Source organism: Chionomys nivalis, chromosome 17, assembly GCF_950005125.1.
Source record: "Chionomys nivalis chromosome 17, mChiNiv1.1, whole genome shotgun sequence".
In the NCBI taxonomy this organism is placed as follows: Eukaryota; Metazoa; Chordata; class Mammalia; order Rodentia; family Cricetidae; genus Chionomys; species Chionomys nivalis.
In genome coordinates this window covers 35,635,318-35,662,758 of record NC_080102.1, presented here as the reverse complement: position 1 = coordinate 35,662,758, position 27,441 = coordinate 35,635,318, and the positions used below count along the sequence as shown (strand labels likewise).

Genomic DNA, 27,441 nt, shown 5'->3' with positions numbered 1-27,441 from the left:
AACTCATTTTTATAAAGAGATCATCAATATGCTATATATATTTGGTTTTAAATTCCTATTGCTTATTAGTAGGTGATATAAACCTAAGTTTATTATATATATATATATATATGTGATATATAAAATTGTAACCCCTTATACCATCTGACTGTCAATACTTTGAGTAACAGTCCTACCAATTGCTCTTCCACCAGAAGATCACTTTGTGTGGCTAGGATGAATTCCATGAGAGAGTTATAGCATTCACTTGGACCTGCTATGGCATGGCATGCAACAATTATAAGAGCCAGCGCCATGTGCTTTGCAAGTCAGAACTTACTTGACTCTCATAGGCCTGGTCTCAGGATAGCAGCTATCTCTGGAAAAAGTACAAAAAAGATCCATTTCCCAACTCCCTACTTCACTTGAAGAAGCAAATCCAGTTCTATACAGTAGTTTTGGAGGGAAATGAATGTTTTCTTACAAGCTTCATATTAACAATATTTGGTTAATTAACAATTAACAAAAAAGGGTATGGTAGTAGAACAGACTGGAGACTGGTGTCCAGTGCCCTCCTCTCTGGATAGCCCATCTTTTTTTTTTCTTCTCCTGTTCTGTCTTCTACATTTTCTCATTTCTGACTGAAGCCACATCTAGGATCCTCCTCAGCTAATGCATTTCAGTTACAGTTGTGGACCTAATAAGCTTCAAGTTTTCATGGCCTTGTGTTTTTTGTTCCCATTCTTATTTTGGCCTCATCCCAAACAAGTTAGACAACTGTTTATTTGGCATGCCTATTTGAAATGCCTATGTTTGGTAGTGTAAACAAAGAAGTACTTGACTTCCGCAGCCATGCTCATTAAGAGAGACCAGTTTCTTCTCAGTGAGGTGTGAAATTCATATTCATGTTCACTCTCTACACACATACCTTCTGCTGATTTGTTTAGGATAGTGTCTGAAGTAGTTCATGTTGGCCTCAAACTCCTGGTAACCTTCCTGCCTCAGTTTCCCAAGTGGTGGGATTGCAAGTATGCACCACCACCCAGTTCTGAAATTTCTTATAATGGTGATGAGTTCTTTTTAGTTTTGAAATTACTGTCTCCCTGGTTTCAGGAAGATCCATAGAAGTAGTCAAAAGATCTTGATTGTAAGGTTTGTTGTCTGCTTTAAGTATAATGCATTTAAGCCGGGCAGTGGTGGCGCATGCCTTTAATCCCAGCACTTGGGAGGCAGAGGCAAGCGGATCTCTGTGAGTTCAAGGCCAGTCCTGGTCTACAAGAGCTAGTTCCAGGACAGGAACCCAAAGCTACAGAGAAATCCTGTCTCGAAAAATCCAAAAAAAAAAAAAAAAAAAAAAAAAAGTATAATGCATTTGTCTTACCATGTTGATAGAGCAGACAGAACTGCGAGAATATTAAATTGCTGCGTTGCTAGGAATGGCTCTAGTTTTGTCACATGATCTTCAAAGAATTGACTCACTCTTTCCTTAAGATTCCAAATCTATGCAAGACGGCTGGGGCGAGAGTGATGGTCCGGTCACAGGCACTCGCCACCCTAGCTGGGAAGAGGAGGAGGATGGAGGAGTCTGGAACACCGCCGGCTCTCAGGGAAGCACTTCCTCCCACAACTCAGCAAGCTGGGGACAAGGAGGAAAGAAACAGATGAAGGTAGTGCTTCAGAAATGCTTCAGCTTGCTTATTCATTCCTAGAATTGTTGATGGAGGGTATGAGACAGTTGGCGTCACTGAGATCCTAAATAAAGGGGAAAGTATTTCTTTATAAATTAATAACTACTTCCCCGATATCCCTCATCTTCCTATCTCATGGCCTTGAAATCTTGAACTATAGAGTTGGCACTGTGGGTAAAATAAACTTTGTAAAGTAGAGGTAATTGAGTTTTGGTTTTCATGTGATAATAATTTATTTTAAGTTCCTGAGGCCTGCTTTAAAAATGCTTTGTGCTTTTGCAATTAACGACAAGGAAGTCCTATGGGTAAATCTCCATGAAAATGTAGAAAAGACACCAAAGGAAGATATAATAATGGCTTTCCCATGGTGATCAGTGGATCTTGATTTTACCTGATTCATCCCAAGGCCCAGAGCCCTTCCTTCAGTAAAATGTAAGCCAGCCCAGTTTTTAGCACTACCATAACTAAATGCTTTCCTCCTATTCTGTGCCTTCCAAACACCTCACTTTCCATATAACAACCAGTTTTCGTCTTGTATTATCATGATTTTATTATTATCTTACAGTCCTGGGAATGGAGCCCAGAGACCTGCTAGTGCTAGGCAAGCACTCTGCTGTTGCTTTTGTATAGGATGCTGGTATTGCATCTGCAGCCATAATCTCTGCACCTGAACCACTCTCTCTTTTCACTGTAACCTTCTCTTTTACACACACACACACACACACACACACACACACACACACACACAGTAGAAATAAGGAATACACACCCATATACATAATTTCACCCTGAAACTCCCTGCTACCCTGTGACTATGCTTCCTAGTCAATATCCTCTTGGCCTTCAGATCCTCATACTCCCTCAAGAGTCCTTCAGGTAGCCTTCACCCCTTGGCCTGAAGCTGGGGATTTCAGTACCCTAACTTTCTTCTGTAGCATGGAACGGTTGGTTTCTGTTGGAGACATTAGTTGAAGCAGTTCTTCCTGGGTTTCCCTTCCTTAAGGACTGACTATCCTTACTCTAGTCACTAAAGAAATTGCACTATGCTGCTCAGCATCTTGGTACTCTCATGTTGTCTGGTCTGCCTTGTCAGTCTTTTTACAAATTAACAATGGATCCAGACTGAGTGAAAGATCCTGATTAAATCCTCCCACTCAGGTGGCAACCAAGATTTACTTGGGAATTGAATGTTTCGACTCTGATGCCAGTGATTCTTACTAAGGATAGTTTTTAAGTGTAATAAAATAAACATAATGTAAAATTGTCATATTAACCATTTTTAAGTATGCAGTTCAGTGACATTAAGTCTATTCTCACAGAATTATTTCCTTCTTAAAGCTGAAATTTCTGCACTAGTAAATTCACTGTCTCCTTCCTTCAGAGGGACTTTTTTTTTTTAAAGAAGAATATCTTGGCTAAATATAAGTATCTCATTACTTTAAAAATATATAGCTTGAACCCAATGTGGTGGCACATATCTGCAGTCAGAGCCGCTGAAGACAGGTTATCCTAGGTTCAAGGTTATCCTAGGTTACATAGTGAGATTAAGGACATCCTATTTCAAATAACAGCAACAATAATACAAATTATAATATACATAGCACATGTTTTACCTGTAGAATGCACAACTACACAAAGCCCAAACCCCATCCCACCAACCCCATCCCACAAATCCCTGCCTCCATTCCCACAGGAATGGGAATGGAGCAGATGGAGAAACCAGAGCATCCTAAGAGTCATACAGACTTACCATGCCTTCCATTGTGCCTGGAGCTCAAGGATAGTGTCTTTGTCCAGGCCTCTTTCCCACTGAGAACCTGTGACCCTTATGCTGTGAACCAGATAAAGAACTCCCTAGAGGGCTGGAGAGATGGCTCAGCGGTTAAGAGCACTGGCTGCTCTTCCAGAGGTCCTGAGTTCAATTCCCAGCAACCACATGATGGCTCACAACTATCTGTAATGAGATCTGGCACCCTCCTCTGGCGTGTGGGCATACATCGAGGCAGAATGTTGTATACATAATAAATAAATAAATCTTTAAAAAAAAAAAAACTCCCTAGAACTTCCACACGGAGAGTGATGTCCAGCTGAAACAGACTTTCCAAACACCATTCACCAGTAGCAGTTTTTCCCCAATAGAGTCCTGCTGGGGTTACAAGAGAGCATCTTCCTGGAAGTGGCCATGGTGGCATGCAGAGGTTAACATTATACACAGTTTGATACTGACTCTTTCCATGTAAAGAATAAACTTCGTTTTCCAGTTCACTGATGAGTAGGAGTACAAGCTGAACTGAAAAGTAAAATGGCTGAACCTAGAGTAACCAGTAAGATACCAAAATGACAAGCATTAGGTTCAGAAAGGTTGACTCTTGGCTCTGCATTTTCAGTGTAGGTGTATCTTGGGAGACTGTGATAAGCTCTGTGACTGAGATTATGTTTCATTCCTGTAGTGCTCGCTAAAAGGAGGAAACAATGATTCCTGGATGAATCCTCTTGCCAAACAATTTTCAAATATGGGATTGCTGGTAGGTTTCATTTTTCTCATGTGTAAACATATCCCAAATTTCAGGCTTAGTATAAATTTAAGGACCACTACAAAATTACAGATTTAAATATGGAGTAAGCAATTTATTATTATTTTCTATTTTATTAAGTGTTATATGACAACATTAAAAGTGAATTGTCTTTGTGTCATTTTCCTTGGAAAGGTGGGGACAAAGGAGACACTTAAATGACATTTGTATCAGTCTTTGCATCATTATTTTCAAAAAGAAAACAACCAGAGAAACTCTGCTGGGGTTCACTCCTTAAAGAATAATTCTTGCAGAATCGCTAATTTTCTTGTTTCTTGGGAACACTGTGGGGACAAATGATTTAGCATGGCTTCACAGTTCATTGATGACTTGACAAGTCACAAGAAGAAGCTGTCATCATTTGGCTAGCACTTGTGGAATCTGGTCCTGTGTACTTAAGAATGAGTTTATTTCCCCAGGCAGTTGGTGAACTAGTCCTCTGTCCATAGCTGTACTGAGACTGATTGCATGTGGAATTAAATGCTAGACATTTAATTAAGCATGGATGGCCATCAAATTGTGATAGAAATGTTACCGTCTTTGGCTCCAGTTTTAATGTTTACTGCAGAAAGTCTTGCCAGGTGCTTGTGGTTAATGTGACTTTCACATGAAAAATGACTCCTCTTCTCTGATAATTGTTTCTCACTTTGTGTGCTTTGTTTTATTCAGAGTCAAACAGAAGATAACCCAAGCAGCAAAATGGATTTGTCTGTAGGTGTGTATCAGACCACAAATAGGATTCGGTTTGTACTCATGGCTATGATAGGCCCTTAGGCTCTCCTGCCCTGCTTGAGTTGAGGTGATCAGATGGATAGATATTTACTAAACGCTTAACTCTATATTAGATTTCATGCCAGACACAATATGAAGGTTGAAAATTCAGATAACTGGACAGCCAGGGAAGAATGTAAAGGAATGCTGTGTTCTAGGTGAACTGGTTAACTGTGAAGAAGGCCTGTATGCCTTAAAAGCCAACCTTGCTCTACCTGAAGCAATTGTTGCATGAAAAATAGAAGCTTGACTGGACTATACCTTATTAGCATCCAGATTGTTTTTCACTGGTTTTGGTCTTGTTTATTTTGTTCTTTTTCTGAGACAGGGTTTTTCTGTGTAGCTTTAGCTGTCCTGGAACTCCCTCTGTAGACCAGGCTGACTTTGAACTCAAGAAATCCACCTGCCTCTGCCTCCTGAGTGCTGGGATTAAAGGTGTGTGCTATCACCACATGGCTCAGATTATTTTAATATGTCTGTGGTACTGCTAGTCTAGACCCTTATGATGACTCTCTGTACCCAGGATTTCATCATTGACATACTTCTCCATTGTGACTGGAGCAAATGGAGGGACAGCCTTCATCTGTGGAAATTTTCTCAGTAATGCTTTTGTTCACGCCAGGGAACATAAAAAAGAGTTAAACTAAGAGTAAGAAAATAATCATGGATAGCAGTGATAAATAGTGTTTGAGCTGTGACCTGATGATGTTGCCATAGAACAGATTTCTAGAGCTGAGAAAGAGAGAAGGAAAGAATCATTGCACATGCAGACCTGGCTAAGCAGACACTGTTAACATGATCGACTGTGTTAAATTCTTAAACATTGAATTTTGGGGGAACAGGTGTGCCTCTATGATCTTTCTGTTTCCTATAACTACTGTAAAACTCCAGCCGTGTATCTAGCAGGTGCTAGCAAGCAAAACAGGCAGCTTCTCTCACTGAGAACACCTGACTTCATGATTAAGATGTATTCATCCAACACATCAGTCGTGATCTGAATATTGTTTAGTCAGTTTTGCCTCAAGGCTCTTCTCGAGTCTTCCATGGCAGACAAGTGTAGCAGGTTTATATTTAATTTCTAAAAGTGGACCCGTATGTTCTCCAGGGCAGAACAAGCCGTGAACCAATGAGAATTCTGGTCTCATTCCAAAGAATAGAGAGGATTTGTCCCCAGGACCCCAGAGAGCAAGTGGTCAGATCACATGTGGCTCTCGTGGGAGACATTGATTCTTTTTATTTAAGTTATTGTTTATGTCCTTTCAGATAAGAAATTTGATGTGGACAAACGAACAATGAATCTCGGGGATTTCAATGATATCATGAGGAAAGATCGACCTGGCTTCCGTCCACCTAATTCCAAAGACTTGGGAACCGCAGACAGTGGGCCTTACTTTGAGAAGGTGAGCTGCATGCTTTAAGTTTATGAGAATTGCTATGTTCTTATTGTCTTCTGATAGCAAATTCTAGACAAATGAATATCACCTGCATTAATGTGGTAATGTGGTGACATGAAAATAGCTGATGTCAACAGGTGATTGGGCAGGAACGAGAGCCATCTGTCCGTACTGTTGTTGTGACGAAGCTCTAAGTTTTGAGATATTCATGGAGTTCCGAGGGAGGTTATGGGCACTTAGAGATAAGCTTACTGTGCACTCTTGTTCCTGCTGCTGTGCCAGCGACAGATGAAATCTGGGCTTTGTACAAACACATGTATCTCCTACAAGCTTGGAGTCGGGTCTGGAAAAGCTCTCCATCTTTCCCACTTCCCTAGTGGCTTGTTCTTAGGTAAATTCTCACTCCTGATTGAAACAAGTAAGTTTTACTCACTTGTTCTGATTTTTAATATTTCAAATGAAATTATTTCTTGATTCAGGATACTGTTTTATAGTGTTCCTGGTCCCCTTAAGACATTTAAAACCAAAACATGGAGATCTAGGCCCATATTGTTGCCGGTCTAGGTGGCATCATATTCACAGGACAATTGCCTGACTTCTGCTTCAAGAGCCCTACCACCAGAGTAATCAGTATTAGACTCCTAAAGACAAAGTGGCAGCCCTTGTCCTGGTGCAGTGGGCCGACTGGGTTACTAACTTAGGAAGAGGATGACAGGTAATGTCTGCTGGGCAAAGTGCTGTGGTTATTATCAGATCCAAATTTCATCCTGGGTTATTGCTAATCCACTCTACTTTGTTTATTCCTAGTGTGTCTCTCTTTCCCTTCTTGCATTCTGTTGCTTCACTAACCAACACTCATTGTGATTGGCTAACTCCTACTACCTTTCAGCTGACTTTGCCTTTCTCCAATCAAGATGGGTGCCTTGGGGATGAGGCTCCCTGCTCTCCCTTCTCCCCTTCTCCCAGCTACAAGCTGTCTCCCTCTGGTTCCACACTACCCAACGTCAGCCTTGGAGCAATCGGCACAGGGCTCAACCCCCAAAACTTCGCTGCTAGACAAGTAAGGAGGCCTCTCAGATTTGTAATTGCTTGGCTGTGGCCTCACCTTGGCCCTGGTCTTCAGTTTATTTCATCATTTGTCTGTCTTGGGAAACTTGTTGATTACTGAATGCACAGAATGATACTGAGTATAGGTTTTACATCTTCTAGCCCGTAGAAACCATCTCTCTTCATGTTTCTCAACATGGATTTTACTTTAAATCTGTTTCTTTTATCTTTTTATTTTTGGTTATAACTGATTTAGGAAAATATGAATGAGATTCTATAGGGACCTTATATAATCTAGTGATACATTTACCACTTTTTAATATTAGATTATATATTTGACCAGAGAGGTGGCACAGCATTTAAGAGCACTTGCTGTTCTTGTAGAGGATCTGGGTTTTTTTTTCCAGCACCCATATGGCAACTCCCAGCCTCCTATAATTTCTGTTCAGGGATCAGATACCCTCTTCTAGCTTCTGCAGTTACCAGGCATGCACATGGTGCACAGACATTCATGCAGGCAGAATACTCATACATAAAATAAAAATAAATGTTTTAAAAGCCATTAGAATATATAAATAGTATTCCTGGGGTCTCTAATTTAGTATAGCTATTAACCAAAAATTAGTAGCAAAATTAGTAAGATTAAGAGTAAACATTTGAGGATTACAGTATGTTAAGAAAATCTAGGTTCTTGTGGTTGTGAATTTGGCCATCTGTTGTCTTTAGGATTTAAACCACAGTACTCACATAGAGAAGGAGAGCCTTAGGAGTGAAACTTTGAAGAGTGGCTCTGCTCAAGCATTGGCAGTCACCAAAACTAGTCCTCCTAGCAAGGACCGCACATTAGCTTCTGAGCTAGCAGGGCCGTCTGAGATGACTCGTACTCACTCAAAGGCCTGCAGGGCACACAGCAAAGCTGCCAGGGGCTCTTGTAGTTTTATGGAAAAAAAAAAAAAAACAACGGGAATCTGGGGCTACCAATGCTATTACAGCAACAACTCCCGACAGTAGTGTTTCCCCAGCTATAGTTCTGTGCCCCCACACTTGTCTCTCTGCCTTTCACGTCAGGATGAGCCCAGGAACATGAATTATACAATGTGTGGTTCAGTCCATTCTGTTTCATGTGATGACTTTTACATGGGCATTAAAGCAGGATCACTCACCATAGCAAGTTGTGCACAGCCTGTCGTACAGACTTAAAGGACATTATACTGTGCCCATGTATTCAGATTAGTTATTTCTGGATTGGGGGACTCAGACTGTTTTTCTGTTTTCTTCCTTTAATTTCAGTGTTTTACCTGTTTGTTTTATAGTGTCCTAAAGGGGAATGCTCTATATTGCTTACATGAACAGAGAAAAACAATGTTTTGAGAATTTTTATTTTATATTGAGATATAGAAAATATAAAATACAAAATGTGGTTTCAGACTCACATAAATACCTAATGCAACTAGTAGGTAAACTCAAGTTTAATAGACCAGTCACAAGCTTGGCATTGCACTTTTAAAAAAGGGAATTCCTTGTCTTGGGTGGATTACTGCAAAGTCTACCAGTATTGGGTTGGTGCATATATCCTACCCAAATACAGTTCTGTTTCAAACTGTGTCATGCGGAGTTCGTCACATTTACTTCATAATTAAAAGATAAAATTTAAGCCAGTCATGGTAACACACTTTTAATCCCAGTAGTTGGGAGGCCAAGATGGAAGGATCAGGAGGCAGGAATTTGAAGCCAGCTTGGGCTACAGTGTAAGATTCTGTCTCTAATAATAATAAATAGTAATAATATTTTCCTGAATCACAGAACATTTGACTCAGTTTGCTGGTTTTATTTTTAATTTATATACCTTTCTGAAATAAGCCTTGGGTTGAGGCAAATAACTCCAATTAAGAAGACATAGAAATAGGTCGTCTTAGAGCTTCCTTATATACCTGAAAAACTTGAATAGTCAGATAAACCATCATTGCATGTATACAGCCTTTGAATTACTGTCTTATTCATTCCTAGATTTAATGTTTTTGAAGGCCACATATATTTGTTTGTCTTCAACACATCCATGAAAATCAGCAAAACTGAGCCAAGAAAATGAGTTTAAGTGCCATAGTAAGATAGCAGCATTTTCATAGACTGCTATTGGCTTGCTTGTACCCACTTTAAAAACATCAGAATGTTGTGTGTGGCTTCAGATACCCTTCGTTATTGAAGCTTCTCAGGAAGCTGAGAATCTTCTTTAAAAAGGAAAGACTGAAATTTAAGATGACTCTAGCTGGGCACGATGCCTCTCACCTTTAATCCCAGCACTGAGGAGACAGAGGCAGGTGGATTTCTGAGTTCCAGACCAGCCTGGTCTACTGAGTGAGTTCCAGGACAGTCAGGGCAACACCGAGAAACCCTGTCTTAAAAAGCCAAAACAAAACAAAACTAAAACTAAATGACTCTAAACTAGGTGCTATGTGAGTTAAACACCCTTGGGAAAATAAAATTTGTGGTAGATCTTTGATCTTTTTATGACATATACAGATTTTAAATGCCATTTCTACTTTATGTTTGTAATCATTTTTCGTTTTAGTGCTTTTTAAGTTCATTTATTTGCCTGTAGCAATCTCTTAATCTAATTTTGTATCATTAAAACCATCATGGTCTCTTTAATGTTCCTGGAACTTAATGATGCTATTTAAATTTTTTAAGATTATCTTATCCCTATGTTAGACTGAAAGTAGCAACCTCAGTTTAAAAATGCATTATTAGCTGTCTTTTCTGAAGATGCTCAGTGGGGTGTTCTCAAATGAATGATTGGTGGGCCATGGATATTTGCAAATGATGTGTGCATCCTATAGACTAAGGCTTTAAAAAATTCTGAGAATGCCAAAAGGAAGGCCTAAACTGGTACAGAAAAAGAACAGAATGAAACAAAAAACATAGTGACTTTATCATGGTTTCAGTGAACATCATTAGAGAGTTTTAGTGTTTTGTTAGCGTGGAAGGAAATTCAGTTAGTTTGTTCATGGAACGAGGAAGGAGGCTTTGCAGACAATACCCTTAATGGGCCCTTTAACTCGGGCCTTAAACAGGCCCAAAATACATAATGTAGAGACTCTCAGGAGGCCAGATGTGATGGATGGTACCTTCCTCAGTCCCAGTACTGTGGAGACAAAAACAGTTCAAGATCAGCCTGGACTGCTTAGTGAAGCACTGTTGGGATGCGGGAGTAGTCCTTAGGCAGAGGAAACAGCGGAAAGTCATCAAATGCAGTTCCTTTCCTGAAAAATTTTTCTTAGCTAGAAACAAATAAGAAAGGCAGGGCCCCGGGAGCCCAACTTCCTCTTGCTCTTGTTGGGAGATTATAGATGAGCTCAGTGAAGTGTTTCATTGGTAATCATGAAATTGAGCTTTTTTTTTCTTTAGACTAGGCAATATTTATGTTTTTTAATAAGTTACAGGTGAGTAATGTTTATTCCCATGACCTAGAATGATATTTCATATATCTTTTTCTTCTTATGTCGATGTAAGATTGATGAGCGTTTAGCATGTAGCAAAGAAAGCCAACAGATTCAGGGCAGGAACATGTACTCAGAGCTAGAGCGGGGTCCCTGTGGATGGCTATGATTGTTTACGCCAAATGATTGAGGGAAGTGATACCAGAGTGTTACTTTACAACTGATAGTTTGGTTATAGTGTATATTTTTACCCAGGTGCCTTTTAAGATAGATCTCAGATTATGGAGTTTGAGAATTACATTTGATAAACCCAGATTTTTGTGATGACACACCTATAATCCCAACACTTAGGAGGCTCACCTTGACTTTGAGCCCAGGCTGACTACAGAGTGAGACCCTGTCTCAAAAAAGCAGTCTTGAAGTTTTACAGAGCCTGTTCCTTTTAGCCACAAAGAATACAGTACTACTTTTAAATGTTACTAAATTTAACCTTTTTAGTTTATAGAACTTATCTGACCACCTGTGGTGAATGATGTGCCCGTGACTCAGTTTGAATAACTTTCCCCCAACATCCTAACATGAAGAGCCCCTCAGTTCTAAAGCGAATGCTATCATTCCATGGACTAGAGATCTTGTTTCTTCTTATGAATAGAAACTAGAACTGCTGTTTGACTGTTTTCTTGAATCGATAGAAACATCCTGACTGGTACTGTTCTCTCTGCAGGGCGGCAGTCACGGTTTGTTTGGAAACAGCACAGCACAATCGAGAGGCCTGCACACTCCAGTGCAGCCACTGAGTTCTTCTCCTGGTCTCCGGGCACAAGTGCCTCCCCAGTTTATCTCCCCCCAGGTAAGTTTTGTGTTCCCACCTTTTGGAGTTAGAGAGCCTTCAGGTGGTGGCCCATTGTTACTTCCTAGTTGGTGCACACGAAAGGAGGAGCGGTTACAGTTGGCCATTTGACAAATCCAGATGGCAAGTGCAAGGTTGTTAGAACATAGTATCAGCCCCCCTTTATAAGTTACATCACACATACAAAGTAGGTGCTTTGCAACTGCTAACTTGTCATAGATGGTCAGCAAAGTTTGGGGACGAGGGTGATGCTTCACTTGATTAAATGTTACTAGCATCACTGGCAGTGAAATTTAAACTGAACCTTGAAGTATAAGTTCAAAATTCTAGGTTTAGCCACAAAAAAAGATTTTCCAAGCCACAGAGGCCTCGTGGCAGTGCAGTAATAGCTGGCAGTTGGTGTGGTAAGGAAAGGAGTTGGTTGATGTGACAGTTAATAGAGATGCTTGCCTTCCTCAGTGGGATGGGGAGGAACTAGACAAGGAACTGAGGGCAGAATGTGGCAAAGCTACGTTTGCACTACTCAGGAGTTTGGATCTTGTTCTGTAGACCAGTCTTTGTGAGCTTGTTCATAATCAGGATCTGGGCTACTACTAAAGGTCTCCCTCACTCACTCTATTAAGACAGAATTCTTGGGATTTGGGGCCTGCTCAACCCTAGGTAGTTTTTTTGTTTGTTTGTTTTGTTTATCTTTTAGTATATATACACTTTATTTTTAACTATAATAACAAAACAAATACACAGATTTTTGCTTGTGTGTGTGCGTGCATGTGTGCAATGTTTATGGAGGCCAGAAAAGGGCATTAAATCCTCTGGAACTTGACTAACAGACAGCCACGACCTATGTTCTGGGAACCAAACCCCAGGTATATGAGTCCATCTCTGTCCTGTCCTGTCTCCCCTCCCCCACTTGGCTGGTTGTTTTTGTGTGGTGGTGTTGCAGACAATGGAACATTAAACATGGTTGTCCAGAGATGACAGGAAAGTGCATGGTCTGAGGATGACACTGGCAGTAAGACAGGGTGTGTTTACATATAGAGTTTCCGGAACTGCAGGGGGCAGGGCTGGCACAAGGGCACAAGCAAAGTAGTGGCAGTGGAAGCCAGACCGCCTATCTTTGTGTGGCCTATCCCTTCCTCTTCCTGACACTGAGATCACTTGTCTCTCAAGCACCTTAACGATGGGTCTCTGCCTCTCCTTCACCTCCCAATACTGCATCATCATACTATCTTGGTGCTTGATTCTCAAACTTCTTATTATAACTGAAAGTTTCTCTTTCCATCTGGTCCCACAGCCACTTTTAAAATAACCACTCAGAGGCTTAATAATAATTACAAACTGTTTGGCCTATTAGCACGGGCTTCTTTCTGTTTAGCTCTTACATATAAATTAACCCATTTCTTTATTCTATATTTTACTACAAAACTTGTGGCTTGTTACTTCACATCTTGCTTCTCCGGCCACAGACTCCACCTTCTTTCTCCCTGTATCTCTGTTTGGATTTCCTGCCTAGCTATATTCTGTCCTGCCATAGGCCAAGGCAGCTTCTTTATCAACCAATGATAATAAAACATATTCACAGCATGCAGGGAGGCAGTCTACATCATACAGCCACCATTAGGTGACTTCATCTATTCCAGTGACCTTGATACTGAGTGTCAAAATTGTGCCTGCTGTGAACATTTTTTTCAGTTCCACAGACTGTTATCTATATCCAAATCTTTAAAAAAAAAAAATCTGGGGCTGGAGAGATGTGGCTCAGTGGTTAAGAGCACTGGCTGCTCTTCCAGAGGTCCTGAGTTCAATTCCCAGCGATCACATGGTGGCTCACAACCATCTGTAATGAGATCTGGCTCCCTCTTCTGGTGTGTGGGCATACATGGAGGCAGAATGTTGTATACATAATAAATAAATCTTTAAAAAAAAATCCTCTCTTCAAGCTAGATGTGTTCCTATTCTACGGTTGCTTGCACCAAAGATCCACAAGTAAATTATGATCCTTCCCCACATTCTGTTCAGTAAATTTTCCCTTCAAAATTTGATCCAAGCCTGGCAGTGGTGGCACACACCTTTAAACTCAGCACTTGGGAGGCAGAGGCAAGTGGATCTCTGAATTTGTGGCCAACCTGGTCTACAGAGAGAGTTTCAGGACAAGCCAGGGCTACACAGAGAAACCCTGTTTCAAGTAAAACAAACAAACAAAACCTCTTGATCTAGACATGGCATCTTGCATAGCAGTGAGGACCAATGTTCAGATGCTATGATAATAATGACATAATGAGTTGATGTCCTACAACTCTAGCTACAAGAACCCCAGTGCCCTCTTTGGCCTTCACGAAAACATGTAGGCACACATTTACGTGTGCACATTCACAGACACACACAAAGAAACAACCACCTTGATCCAGGCTCTGTCTGTTTACCACCTCTTTCTGCCTCTTTGCTTCTTGAGTCAAGCTTTACAGTGGCAGGATCGCAACAATTGTGATGTAGCCATTGACTTTGTGCATGAGCAGGCATGCTGTTCATATATGTACTCACTTACTGCAGGTCACTCCCACCTGCTGTTGTTAACATTGCATCTTAGTGTTTTCTCCGGTCACCAAATGTCTCCACTCCACCCTCTTCTTTCCATTCTTGTAATGGCACCCAGGGCATGCTAAGTAAATAACCTACAACTGAGCTATACCCCAGCCCATATTGATCATTCTTTGGGCTTTTTTTTTGTTTTTGGTTTGGTTTGGTTTTTTGTTTTTGGTTTGTTCTTTTGTTTTTATTTTTGTTTTTTTGAGACAGGGTCTCACTATAACCCTGACTGGCCTTGAAATCATAGAGATCCTCCTGCCTCTACCTCTCCAGTGCTGGAATCAAAAGCATGGGCCACCACACTTTAGCAATCTTAATCATTATTCATGAATGTTTCATTAGATATATTTACCTTAATTTACTTATCACTCTCTTTCCCCTTTTATTGGATATTAAGTTGTTTCTAATTTTTTACTATTGTAAGTAATCTGCAGAGAAATTCTTATACAAAACCTTCATCCATATTAGTTTGTTTCTATGTAGTTCATTCTAGCCTTGAACTCCTGATCCTTCTGCCTTAGCCTCCCTATTGCTAGGACCACAGGTATGGGTTTACATTATTTCTAAACTTAGCTATCCAGAAGGCAGTTTTTGAGTTGTTTATTTATTTGTTTGTTTTATTAAACATGGACATAGAAACCTAACTTTTAATGTTTATTATAAGGCTACAAATGTCATTCACTGATAGAAAGTTCATGTGGCATGCATGAGGCCCTACATCCTTTTCCCAGCACAGCCAGGAAAAAAAAAGAATTGTTGCAGCCTTTGTCACTGCAGTGCCTTTCCCTCCTCGCCACGCCATTCAGAAAGTAACATTCTCGTGGCTTTTCTGTGTCTTTACATTTCTGCCATTTTGCACCTGCAGTGCTTTGTTAAAAGCTATATTGATTGCAGCAAGATTTTCACTTTCCCAGCCCAGCATGAGTCCAAGGGCTTTTAAGCCAGCATAATTAACTCCCCACAATGGGAATATGCAAACCTGCACTTTAATTACTTTGCATCCTAGGTTTGAACAGCCATTTGCCAAGAGCATAGTAGTGATGCTTTCAGGTCCCTTTGTAATTCTTGGAAGGAGGCACTGCATCTACAACCTGCAGAGGCAAGGGTAAATAGAGCAGCCTTCTCCTCCTGGGTATAACATTTTTTTTTTTTTGCAAATTTTCGAGGCAGAGTTTCTCAGTGTAGCCTTGGCTGTCCTGGAACTCACTCTGTAGACCAAGCTGACCTCCAACTCACAGAGATCCACCTGTCTCTGCCTTCCAAGTACTGGGATTAAAGTGTGTGCCACACCACCCAGCCTGAGTATAACTCTTGAAGTCTAAGACTTTCAATTTAAGGAGCATGTGCGGTGGTGCAATGTAAATATAAGAATGTGTTATGACTGGGTGGTGGCGCACACCTTTTATCCCAGCTCTTGGTGGGCAGAGGTAGGCAGATCTCTATGAGTTCAAGGCCATCCTGGTCTACAGAGTGAGTTCCATGACAAACTCCAAAGCTACAGAGAAACCCTACCTCAAAAAACAAAAATAAATAAATAAATAAACTAACTTTTTTTTTTAATAAAAGGAATGCCTTATATTGATGTGCTTTTCTACATCTTTAAATAGTGTTCTATTAATTTTGTCTTCTTTTTATTTTGGGCAGTGAAAGCATATAGTATATATGAAAGAATATACAAAGCCAGGTAGTGGTGGCACATACCTTTAATCGCAGCACTGAGGCCAGCCTGGTCTACAGATTGAGTTCCAGGACAGCCAGGACTACACAAATCCTGTATATATGTAGTATATATGAAGTATATTGGGAAATTTTAGAAAGTGTGTTCCACATACTTATTATCAGACTGGGCTGGGAACCAAATCCCACAGGCATGTTCATGCTGTGCTGTGAATTCGACATTTCAAAGAGAGGTCAAATAAATGTTTTAAGTTGGTTCATAATATTCAACATCACCAGTGTCTCTTAGAGGATGGAGAGGAAGCAACCAACCTCACAGCAGAATTGGTTGGGTAACCGGATATGATTGAGATCATGAAAAAAATGAGTTGAAGGACCATATATATAGCAAGTCTGAACTTGATCAGCTATTTCTAGACTAGAGAACATTAAAAAAATAGAAAAAAAAATCATTCTTGAGAATGTTCAGAGGTGGTGACTTGAAATTAATAGGGGACTGCCAGGCATGGTAATACGTGCCTTTAATCCTAGCACTTGGGAGGCAGAGACAGGTAGATCTACATAGTGGTCTACAGGCCTGGTCTACATAGTGAGTTCCAATACAGCCAGGACTGTGAGGAGAAACCCGGTCTCAACACAAAACAAAAAATAATAGGAGCCGGGCGGTGGTGGCGCACGCCTTTAATCCCAGCACTTGGGAGGCAGAGGCAGGCGGATCTCTGTGAGTTCGAGACCAGCCTGGTCTACAAGAGCTAGTTCCAGGACAGGCTCCAAAACCACAGAGAAACCCTGTCTTGAAAAAACCAAAAAAAAAATAATAATAATAGGGACCTGAGCAATTTGACTTTGATCAAGGTGCTAAGGAAAGGTAAGATCAGAGCACTTAATAGAAAAGCAGTGGATGGGGTATAGAATGGGAGATGTGGTGAAGACAGTCAGAGACACTAAGATTAGAACACAGGCTGAGGTTTGAGGGGAAAAGTAAGGAAATACTAAAAGGCCTTTTTTTCTTCTTTTTTTTTCATTTTTGTTTGTGACTTTTTTTGTCTGTTTTTTTTTTTTTTTTTTTTTTTTTTTTTTTTTTTTTTTTTGTCCTTTTTGGTTTTTGAGACTGGGTTTCTCTGTGTAACTCTGGCCATCCTAGAAATCCTTTGAGACCAGGTTGATCTCAAACTCACAGAGATCCGCCTGCCTCTGCCTCCCAAGTGCTGAGATTAAAGGTGTACACCACCACCACTCAGCCATGACTTAGTTCTTACACTAGTGTGTAGCACCCACTGGTGACTAAGTAGTGCTTCTTCTATTCTTTTGTCTTAAGTAAGATGTAGAGGTGGGCCTGGAAAGATGGCTCAGTGGCGCTGCACTCATATGGTGGTTCACAGGTGCCTGTACTCGACTTCCATGGATTCTGCCTCCTTCAAACCTCCTTGAGCTCCTGCATGCTCATAGTGCACATACACACACACACACACAGGTACACACACATACAAATAAAATAGCCTCCTGTGTGTTAGAATTAAAGGTATGTACTACCAGGACCAACCCAAAGAACCTACTTTCTTCATTTTTTTTTTTTAAAAAAAACATAAAAAGGGCCATTCTGGTCTACATAACATTCAAGGACAGCCAAGTCAATAAAGTGAATCCCTGTTTTTAAAAAAAGAGGAGGAAGAGGAGGGAGAGGAGATGTAGTTCAGTGATAGAGTATTTCATCCTTAGCACTGAGGTGGGATGGGAGGACAGCTAACAGCTGGGAGCTTTAACAAATCTTACAGCAGAGAATGAATTTATAAAAAGAAAGTTAAATGCTAAGACATTTGTTTGGTTTAGTAACTAAGGGGCTCTTTTCAGGCTGACCAGCTTCAGGCTGGGCAGAAGTTTTAGTTGCGTCCTCCTAGATTGTTCTCAGCTCTACCTAGCTAGTTCTGCATTTTCATCCATAGTCCCATGGGGCAGCAGAGTAGCAGTAAGTAGACAGAAATTATTTGAAAATAACTTGGTAAATGACTCTTAAGTTAGAATAATAATGACTGTGTGTTCGTTTAATAAGCATTTATAGAGTATCTGCATAATAAAAATTAGAGACCCGTACACGTGGGTTCAGTATTGGGGTGGAGCTGGGACTGTGACTCTGATAGAGTGCTTGCTTGCCTGTCACTGACTCGGGCTTTGGGTTTGTTCCTCGTCACTGCAAAGGTAAAGAGAACTCAGGGAAGCAAAACACTTAAAATACTGTTGGTTATAATTGATACTGAGCTGACAGCTAGATAGAAAGTTGGGATGTGAGCATTAGAGACCTGAGGCTTCGTTAAAGAAAGTGTGACTTTGAGCAGAGTGCTTAGGGGTGGCCAAACCCACTTGGTGTTAGACTGTACCTAGAACATGACTCTCTGTTCTTGGTTCTCCTTTGAGAAACAGGTAGAGGTGAAAGAAGCAGGTGTGTTAGCTTGAAGGCAAGGAACTAGGGAATTCTGGTCTTGTTTCCTGAAGAACCATCCTGTGATGTAAGAATGGACGCTACGAAGCTCATTTCTAAGTCTTTGGCATAGGTTAACTCAAATGTCTCGAACAACACATGGAGGTTTTTATTGCCTGGTCTAGTTAGTTAATTACTTTCTATTCCTGTTTTGGGGATAGGCAAACAAAATTCAAAAAGGTTAAATAAGGTACTTGTTCTGAGTCACTTGGCTTAGAAGTGATAGAGACTGGAATATATGCCAAGGTAGACTGTCTCAAACCCTAAAGTCAGTTTTATTTTTTATTTATTTTTTCTTATTTATTTATTTTTGTTTTTCAAGACAGGATTTCTCTCTGTAGCCCTGGCGAAAAAAATACAGATATTCTTATTTGTATAATTAAGTGCTTTCTGATAAGTATTATATTTGGTTTGGTTTGGTTTTCGTGGGGGGAGGTATTGAGATAGGATTTCTCTGTGCAGCCTTGGCTCTTCTGGCACTCGCTCTACCAGGCTGGTCTTGAACTCACAGAGATCCTCCTGCCTCTGTCTCCCAAGTGCTGGGATTGAAGGCGTGTGCCACCACTTCTGGCTTCTGGTAAACATTTATTAGCTCTAAGCAGTTTATCATGTTTTGCTATATGGCATGTTTCCAATACTAATTTCTCAGTTAGAGAAAAGCCATATTGTCATCATTTTTTTTCTAAAGATCTTTTTTTCTGACTTAAAATTTCATCATTTTTACTTCAGGAAATTAGAAAGTCTTAGGAGAACTAAAAAGTTAACAGCCTCGCAGTCCAGTGATAGAAAACAATTGTTAGCACTGTGGAGTATCCTGCAGATAGTTTTTAAGAAGCTGACAATGCTTGCTTTAGAGGTATCGGGTCTTTTTTGGTTTTATTTTTTTTTATTATTTATTTATTTATTATGTATACAATATTCTGTCTGTGTGTATGCCTGCTGGCCAGTAGAGGGCACCAGACCTCATTACAGATGGTTGTGAGCCACCATGTGGTTGCTGGGAATTGAACTCAGGACCTTTGGAAGAGCAGGCACTGCTCTTAACCTCTGAGCCATCTCTCCAGCCCTCTTTTTTGGTTTTAATCCAAAAAAAAAAAAAGTTTTTATTTTGACAAATTCTAAGGATTTTCTCTCTGTCTTCTGGTTAGGTTTCTGCCTCAATGCTCAAGCAGTTCCCCAACAGTGGCCTGAATCCAGGTCTCTTTAATGTGGGGCCCCAGTTATCTCCTCAACAAATTGCCATGCTGAGCCAGCTTCCACAGATTCCCCAGTTTCAGTTGGTAAGTGGCATGTTTTGCTCCTGTTGCTAAAAAGGTTATTTGCTTTTCTTATTTCCTTTGCATTAACGCTCTTCTCTTTGTTACTTTGTATTCAAATTTTTATACGGATGATTACAATTAAAATTGATATATCAGCTTGCATGAAGGTGACCTTAACTATAGACTAGGAATTTAGTTATGGATGCTTTGTATGCAGACACTCCATGTCAATCTCAGAAAGCTCTGGTTCCCTCCTTATTGTTTTGTAGGCATGTCAGCTTCTCCTGCAGCAACAGCAGCAACAGCAGCAGTTGCTACAGAACCAGAGAAAGATTTCTCAAGCAGTGCGCCAGCAGCAAGAGCAACAGGTGTGTGGGTGGGGAGGGCCCCTAGTGTTCTGGGCAAGGAACACCTTTGACTTCACAGCTGATTTGGGGTACTGGCTTATCATCTGTTCATTTCTCTTGGGTCCTTCCTTAATGGATGCTGACCTGCAGCTGGCAAGAATGGTGAGTGCTCTCCAGCAGCAGCAGCAGCAGCAGCAACAGCAGCAGCGGCAGCCTAGCATGAAGCATTCACCATCTCATCCTGTTGGGCCTAAGCCACATTTGGACAACATGGTACCCAACGCGCTGAATGTGGGGCTCCCAGATCTTCAGACCAAAGGGCCAATCCCTGGATATGGTTCTGGTATGTTCTGTGTTGTGGAAAGTACTTAATATAAAATCTGCTAATCCAATCCTGTAGTAAGGGCTGGCTTTGCATTACCCTCCTTTGCTTTTTTTCTTTTAATGTTATTTATTTTCTTTTTTAAAAAAATTTATTTTTTTCCAGGACAGGCTCCAAAACCCCAGAGAAACCCTGTCTCGAAAAACCAAAAAAAAAAAAAAAAATTTATTTTGAACATAATTGGTAGCAGCAGTGCAAACCTTTAATCCCAGCACTCAGGGAACAGAGGCAGGCGGATCTTTGTGAGTTCAAGACCAGCCTGGTCTACAGAGCAAGTTCCAGGACAGCCAGGGCTACAAATAGAAACCCTGTCTCAAGGGCTGGAGAGATGGCTCAGTGGTTAAGAGCATTGCCTGCTCTTCCAAAGGTCTTGAGTTCAATTCCCGGCAACCACATGGTGGCTCACAACCATCTGTAAGGAGGTCTAGTGCCCTCTTCTGGCCTGCAGACATGCACACAGACAGAATATTGTATACATAATAAATAAATAAATATTTAAAAAAAAAAAAAAGAAACCTTGTCTCAAAAAAAACAAAAAAATGAGTATGTCCAGAGGAACATACCAGAGGTTGACCCCTGCCCCCCAGACATCAGCATCCATATATTCATGCAGATGCTTACATATAAGCCAATTAAGTATTTATATATCCTCTGAATGCTGCACATGACTGAAGTTGTATCTGTGAAAGTATGTATGAGTTTAAGTGTTTCACTTCACTGATAAGAGCTACCTTCTCAAATTGTAAACTAAGATTTATGTGCATTGGTGTTTTGCCTGCATGTATGTCTGTGTAAAGGTGTCAGACTAGAGTTGTAAGCCACTGTGTGACTTCTGGGATTGAACTCAGGACTTCTGGAAGAGCAGTCAGTGCTCTTAACCACTGAGCCATCATCTCTCCAGCCCCCATTAAGGCAGTTTTTTTAAAAGGTGGGGTATGGCACCTTTTAAATTTTTGACATTAATTGAGACTTTTATCTCTTTAGAAATGGAAAACATGCTGTAAGCAGAGTCTAGGCAGTGAGACAGTACTGATTAAAAAATAAAATTAATGACTGTGTACAGTGACACATGCCTGTTACTTCAGTGCTTGGGAAACTAAGCCATGAGCATTGCAAGTTCAAGGCCAGCCTGAGCTACATGACAGGACGCTAGGTTTTTTTGTTGGTCTGATTGTTTCTTTAATGGCATTTAGAATTTGTTTTGATAAAGAAGATACCAATCTGTGTTTTAAAAAAAAAAAGAAAAAATGAGTGAGGATACCTGAAATCCCTGTTCCTGGACCAACCACTGATTGGACAGACGGCTGCTTTTTGCCCCGACCTACTAGCAATTCCAGCTAGAGCTAGGAAGTAGTAGGGTGTCTTTGACCCTGGGAGTCCCAGCTTTTGCCTGCTGTCTTCTTTTATTTATTTTTATTTTTTCCCCCTCTGAGACAGAGTTTCTCTGTGTAATAGTCCTAACTGTCCTGGAACTCACTTTGTAGACCAGGCTAACCTCAAACTCACAGAGATCCGCCTGCTTCTGCCTCCCATATGCTGGGATTAAAGGTGTGTGCCACCATGTCCCAGCCCTAGCTGTCTTCTACATGTGATCTGAAAACTGACTTAAACTCGGAGTAGCCTCTCTGGGGCTTTAAGTAGTAGAGCGAATTCTTAATAAGTGTAAAGCCTGGCTTTTGTTCTCCGAGCTGGGAGGAAAAATACCTTTTTTCTACTTGACATATGACAGACCCTTTCCTGTGCTTGCCTGTATTTGCCTTTTTCTCTTGGCTATGGAAGGTCAGCGTGGCCTGTCAAGACGGCCTCCCTTAATAACTTAGTAAAGTACAGTGGTAACTTTGTTACCTTTTCAGTCTTGTTTTCTATAAAGGGTGAGCTTGAAGGAAGAGGCTGGTTAAGTAGATGTGGAGGTGCTTCTGACTTTAGACTTTAAACACAGCATATGAACACAAAACAGGAATTCTTTCCTGTAGTCAGACTTTTCTTTGGGCTACCTGCTCACAAATAATGACATAGAGACTTAATATTAATTATGAAAGCTTGGCCTTTAGCTTAGGTTTTTTTCCCAACTAGCTCTTATAACTTAATTAACCTGCTTTTAATAATCTACATTTTGCTTCATGGCTCAATTACCTTTCCTCTGTATCATATGTCTGACTTGCTCCATATCTTAGTGGCTCTCCACATACCTACATTCCTTTTCCTCTTCCTCTCTTTCCCTGGAAGTTCCACCTAGCCTCTCCTGCCTAGCTGTTGACCATTCAGCTCTTTATTAAACCAATCAGAAGGTGCCTTGGCAAAGACACATGGCACAGTCACAGTGTACAAAAAGATTATCCTTAGGTGGCGCACGCCTTTAATCCCAGCACTCAGGAGGCAGAGGAAGATGGATCTCTGTGAGTTCGAGGCCAGCCTGGTCTACAAGAGCTAGTTCTAGGACAGGAACCAAAAAGCTACAGAGAAACCCTGTCTCGAAAAATTTAAAAAAAAAAAGATTATCCTTTAGCATTTCCCCCATTTTTGTCTAAGCAAAAAGGAAAGGTATTAGTTCAAAAATAGTAAAACTATATACAATGAGAACAATTGTCAGGTAGTATGTAAATAAAAAAGAAAGGTTTTAACTTGAACAGTAAAACTGTATACAATAAGGATAATTATCAGGTAAGAATTGCACTCACAACGTCTAGTTCATATGTATTTTGCAAATTCAGAGAAAGTCCTGTATTATCTGCCCTATCTTAATGAGTCCAGAGTTTTATATCTATGCCACTTTCTATCATAACTTGTATTACCATCCTAAAAATTTATTTATTTATTTATTATGCAACATTTTGCCTCCATGTATGCCCGCACGCCAGAAGAGGGCGCCAGATCTCATTACAGATGGTTGTGAGCCACCATATGGTTGCTGGGAACTGAACTCAGGACCTCTGGAAGAACAGCCAGTGCTCTTAACCGCTGAGCCATCTCTCCAGCACAAATATTTTTTTTAGACCTTAAAATATCTTCTTAGATAAGCAACTTTAACTTTTATGTTTCTTAGAAACTTTATATCTCGTACATAAGTTCCTTTTCTGAACTTGGTAACAAGGAAAACTGTAAAACTATAACTATTCTTAACCCCATCAGAGGCTGGAGAAGGATATAATGCTACCAGAATAAACAGGAAATGAAGAGCAAGCAACTTCCAAATCTATAGAAATAACAGAAGCAGCTGGCTGCCTGGACAGTCGCTCAAGGTTCCTCAACAACATTGGGGCATCCATCTTTGACCTATAGGCCTAGAATATCTGACAGACTTTTCTGTGAAGCAATTTTATTTTATTTTTTATTTTTTAATTTTTTTTGGTTTTTCGAGACAGGGTTTCTCTGTGGTTTTGGAGCCTGTCCTGGGACTAGCTCTTGTAAACCAGGCTGGTCTCGAACTCACAGAGATCCGCCTGCCTCTGCCTCCCAAGTGCTGGGATTAAAGGCGTGCGCTACCACCGCCCAGCCTGTGAAGCAATTTTAAAGGACTATCCTACCTTGTCTTTGCAGAAAGCTCAGCAGTCACCTTCTTTTGTGTCCTGCTTGTCCAGTTTTTACAGCATACTGTCAGCAGTCAAAGCAAAGACAGTTTCTTGCCCAGTGGCTAGCTTTGCCACACTGAAAACAAATTCCATATGAAGGTTCTTTGATACCCATAACCCCCCCTCCTGTGTCTTTATTTATTTATTTATTGGAGTAGATTGTTGCTGCCAGAAACATATCTATCTCACTATCATGAAAAACCTTGTTATTAAAACATCTTAAATGAATGCCATATTCTGTAGATCTCTGAAGTGTTTGGAGACCACCTATCTAAAATATTTTTAGCCTTGAAAACATATCTAATATGACTACAAGTTTGATTGTTATAAATGACTAACTACTAACCTGCATTTCTTAATTAGCCTAAATAGTTTGTAATAATAATTTTCAAGGACTAGAGCTACTTACTACATTTTTAAATAAACTGCATAGGTACAGTACCTTAAATAAGAGTAGAAACACATTATAATATGTTCTAATAAAAATAACCTTTAAATTTGTAACAATATACAAAAATTTATACTGATGATGTAAAATATTTGAGATTAATAGGTTTTTTTTTAGTTTAAAAGTAGATTCAATGATCCACCCTTTTAGCTTATCATTCCTATATCCCCCCTTTTTCTTTTCAGACAGAGATCCTTGAATTTAGCCTCTTTTGCTTATTTTCCTCTCTTAACATGACCAGCAACAATTTGCAATCAACCCCCCTAAATGATGACAAACATCCATATCCCACCGAATAACCAAAAACTACCCATCCCACCTCTTGAGAATGTGGGTGTCATATTCTTAAAATTACTTCCTGCTGTCTTGGGGGCAACAGTATCTTTAAGGGACCCTGAGAAAATTGAGATAATGATCAAATCCTTGGAAAACTAGCTGTATCGTTTGTTGTCCAGTCTCTGTGTAATGGGAAAGTGCAGTGTCTTGTGTGAAGTCCTGGCTAGAGTAGTCTGTGGTGCTGAACTTATTCTCATACGTCCTTGTCAAAAAGTCCAATAGTGTTGAGTATGTAGCTTAGTGGTAGAGTGCAGTCTTACATGTGGGATTAAAAGTCTGCACTATCACGCCTGACCTATTTCTGTTTTAAAATAATGAATGTGTTTTATGACAAGCAACCCGGAACTTTTCTATAACTAACTGGCCTTGAACTTGATTCTGTCTTGGTGCCACCAGTGTTGGCATGTTATCTCTATATTTGGGTGCCTACCTGTTCTGAGTAATGTACATAGCCTATAACAGTAAGATTTTGCTAAAAAATATGTCTTTAAAACATAATATAGGGTTTGAGTTTTTGCTAAAATATTAAGTGTCAGCCGGGCAGTGGTAGTACATGCCTTTAATTCCAGCATTCAGGAGGCAGAGGCAGGTGGATCTCTGTGAGTTTGAGGCCAGCCTGGTCTACGAAGCAAGTTCCATGATGGCCCTATTTCTAGACCTGACACTCCCTCCATCCCCCCCCCAAAAAGTACCAAAGGTAAGATAGCAAAAATGCTGGCATGGTGGTACATGCCTTTAATGCCTGCCTGATCTACATAGGGAATTCCAGGACTACATAAAGAACAAACCAAAAAATAATAACAAATGTTTCGGGTTTTTCTAAGGCTGACTACATCAAATAATATACAAAATACTTCAGGATGAAAGGGTAACAAGAATAATGTTTCTTAGAATCCTTCATACTATTTTTCTGGTTTTTTGTTATTTTTGTTTTGTTGGTTGTGGAATGTTTGTTTGAAATTGGGTCCTGGAACTTGTTACATAGATCAGACTGTCCTTGAACTCACAGAGATCTGCCTGCATCTGTCCAGTTTTGTTCTAAAACAGTGCTCTAGTGCATACGCTCTCACTCTCTTTCTCTCTCTGTCTCTCTTTCTGGGGCATACTCTCTCTCTCTCTCTCTCTCCTTCTCTTTTTCTTCCTCCTCCTTTCCTGTCGTTATCGTCTTCCTTCTTCTTCCTCCTCTTCTTTTTCCTCCTCCCTTTCCCCCCTTTCTCCCAAAATTCTTTTCTGTTTTAGAGGAAGAAATTAAAAGACTCTAGCTGCTTGGCAGACCGGGACACACTGCACTGGGCTTCTTGCCATTCTCTAAGCATAGAGACCTGAATGTCTTAAGTCAGACCTTGTACCAGTTTCCTAAACCCTAGATTGTGCAGCTCCTCTCCTCCCCTGGCAACCTTAAGCTTAAGACAACTTGTTCTTCCATGTTGGTATCAGATATGGCTGGAGAGTGGTTGAATCTGGCCAGCTGTCAGGCACAAATGTTTGTTTGCTCAGTAAAAATGTGGGTGTAGGTAGGCACTGACATGTACCTAATGAGATGACAGTGACACCCATTTTCATACAATGAAAACGAGATAGCAGAGTTCTCATCAAGCAGGACTAAAGAATTCACTGTCGGCTAGGCTGTGCACCACCACCCCCTGGCTTTGGGTACTCGATTTCTGGCTCAAGAAACATATAGACATAACTGTGATCTCTTTCCAGGCTTCAGCTCTGGCGGCATGGACTATGGCATGGTTGGTGGCAAGGAGGCTGGGACTGAGTCTCGCTTCAAACAGTGGACCTCCATGATGGAAGGGCTGCCTTCTGTGGCCACACAAGAAGCCACCATGCACAAAAACGGTGAGAGAGCAAGCAGCCCCATGTTGCTAGCAGAATCTTCTGATGTTACTCAGTCCTTGACCAAGTATCTTACATGTTTTGTTGGCTTCATATGTGTGTGTTTGTGTGTTTTTTTTTAAGACTGGGTCTTTCTTTGTATCCCAGGCTGACCTAAAACTCCCAGAAATCTGTCTGCCTCAGCCTTCACAGTGTTGACATTGAAGATATGTCCAACCACATTTTAAGGCAGTATCTCAGGGGGCTTTAGTATGTAATCCTCATGAAGCAGAACCAGGTGGATCTCTGTGAGTTCTAGTCAAGCAAGTATCAGGTTGACTTATATAAGATTATATAAGACCTTGTTTCAAAAAGAATTCTTCCCAGCACTTGGGAGGCAGAGGCAGGCGGATCTCTGTGAGTTTGAGACCAGCCTGGTCTACAAGAGCTAGTTCCAGGACAGGCTCCAAAACCACAGAGAAACCCTGTCTCGAAAAACCAAGGAAAAAAAAAGAATTCTTTAGTTAAATAAATGAATAATTGCAATGTCTTTCTTGTAGGCCATGCTGGTCTTAAACTCATACAAGTCCTGCTGCCTTTTTGTTTGATTGGTTGGTTGGTTTTGGTTTTTTTCAAGATAGGCTTTCTCTGTGTGACAGCCTGACTATCCTGGAACTCACTTTGTAGACCATGCTGGCCTCAAATTCACTGTAATCCTGCTTCTGCCTCCCAAGTGTTGGGAGGTACCACCACCACCCAGCTGTGATTTATTTAAAAAATAAAAAAAAAAAAATTTATTTT

General features: G+C 40.5%; 1 protein-coding gene across 6 annotated transcripts in view; it reads left to right on the top strand.

The window, feature by feature from the left end:
* Positions 1-27,441, top strand: part of Tnrc6b (trinucleotide repeat containing adaptor 6B) — a 230,588-nt gene that overhangs the window by 188,519 nt on the left and 14,628 nt on the right. For 4 of the 6 annotated variants that reach the window (XM_057791813.1, XM_057791815.1, XM_057791812.1 and 1 more), the window contains 10 exons: positions 1,471-1,646; positions 4,118-4,192; positions 4,910-4,955; positions 6,275-6,411; positions 7,295-7,465; positions 11,614-11,739; positions 19,627-19,758; positions 20,007-20,105; positions 20,235-20,427; positions 26,527-26,664. In XM_057791813.1, coding sequence (XP_057647796.1) covers positions 1,471-1,646; positions 4,118-4,192; positions 4,910-4,955; positions 6,275-6,411; positions 7,295-7,465; positions 11,614-11,739; positions 19,627-19,758; positions 20,007-20,105; positions 20,235-20,427; positions 26,527-26,664 — 1,293 coding nt within the window. The remainder of the gene's footprint in view (positions 1-1,470; positions 1,647-4,117; positions 4,193-4,909; positions 4,956-6,274; positions 6,412-7,294; positions 7,466-11,613; positions 11,740-19,626; positions 19,759-20,006; positions 20,106-20,234; positions 20,428-26,526; positions 26,665-27,441) is intronic. The other 2 variants (XM_057791817.1, XM_057791816.1) reach the window with 1 other exon arrangement.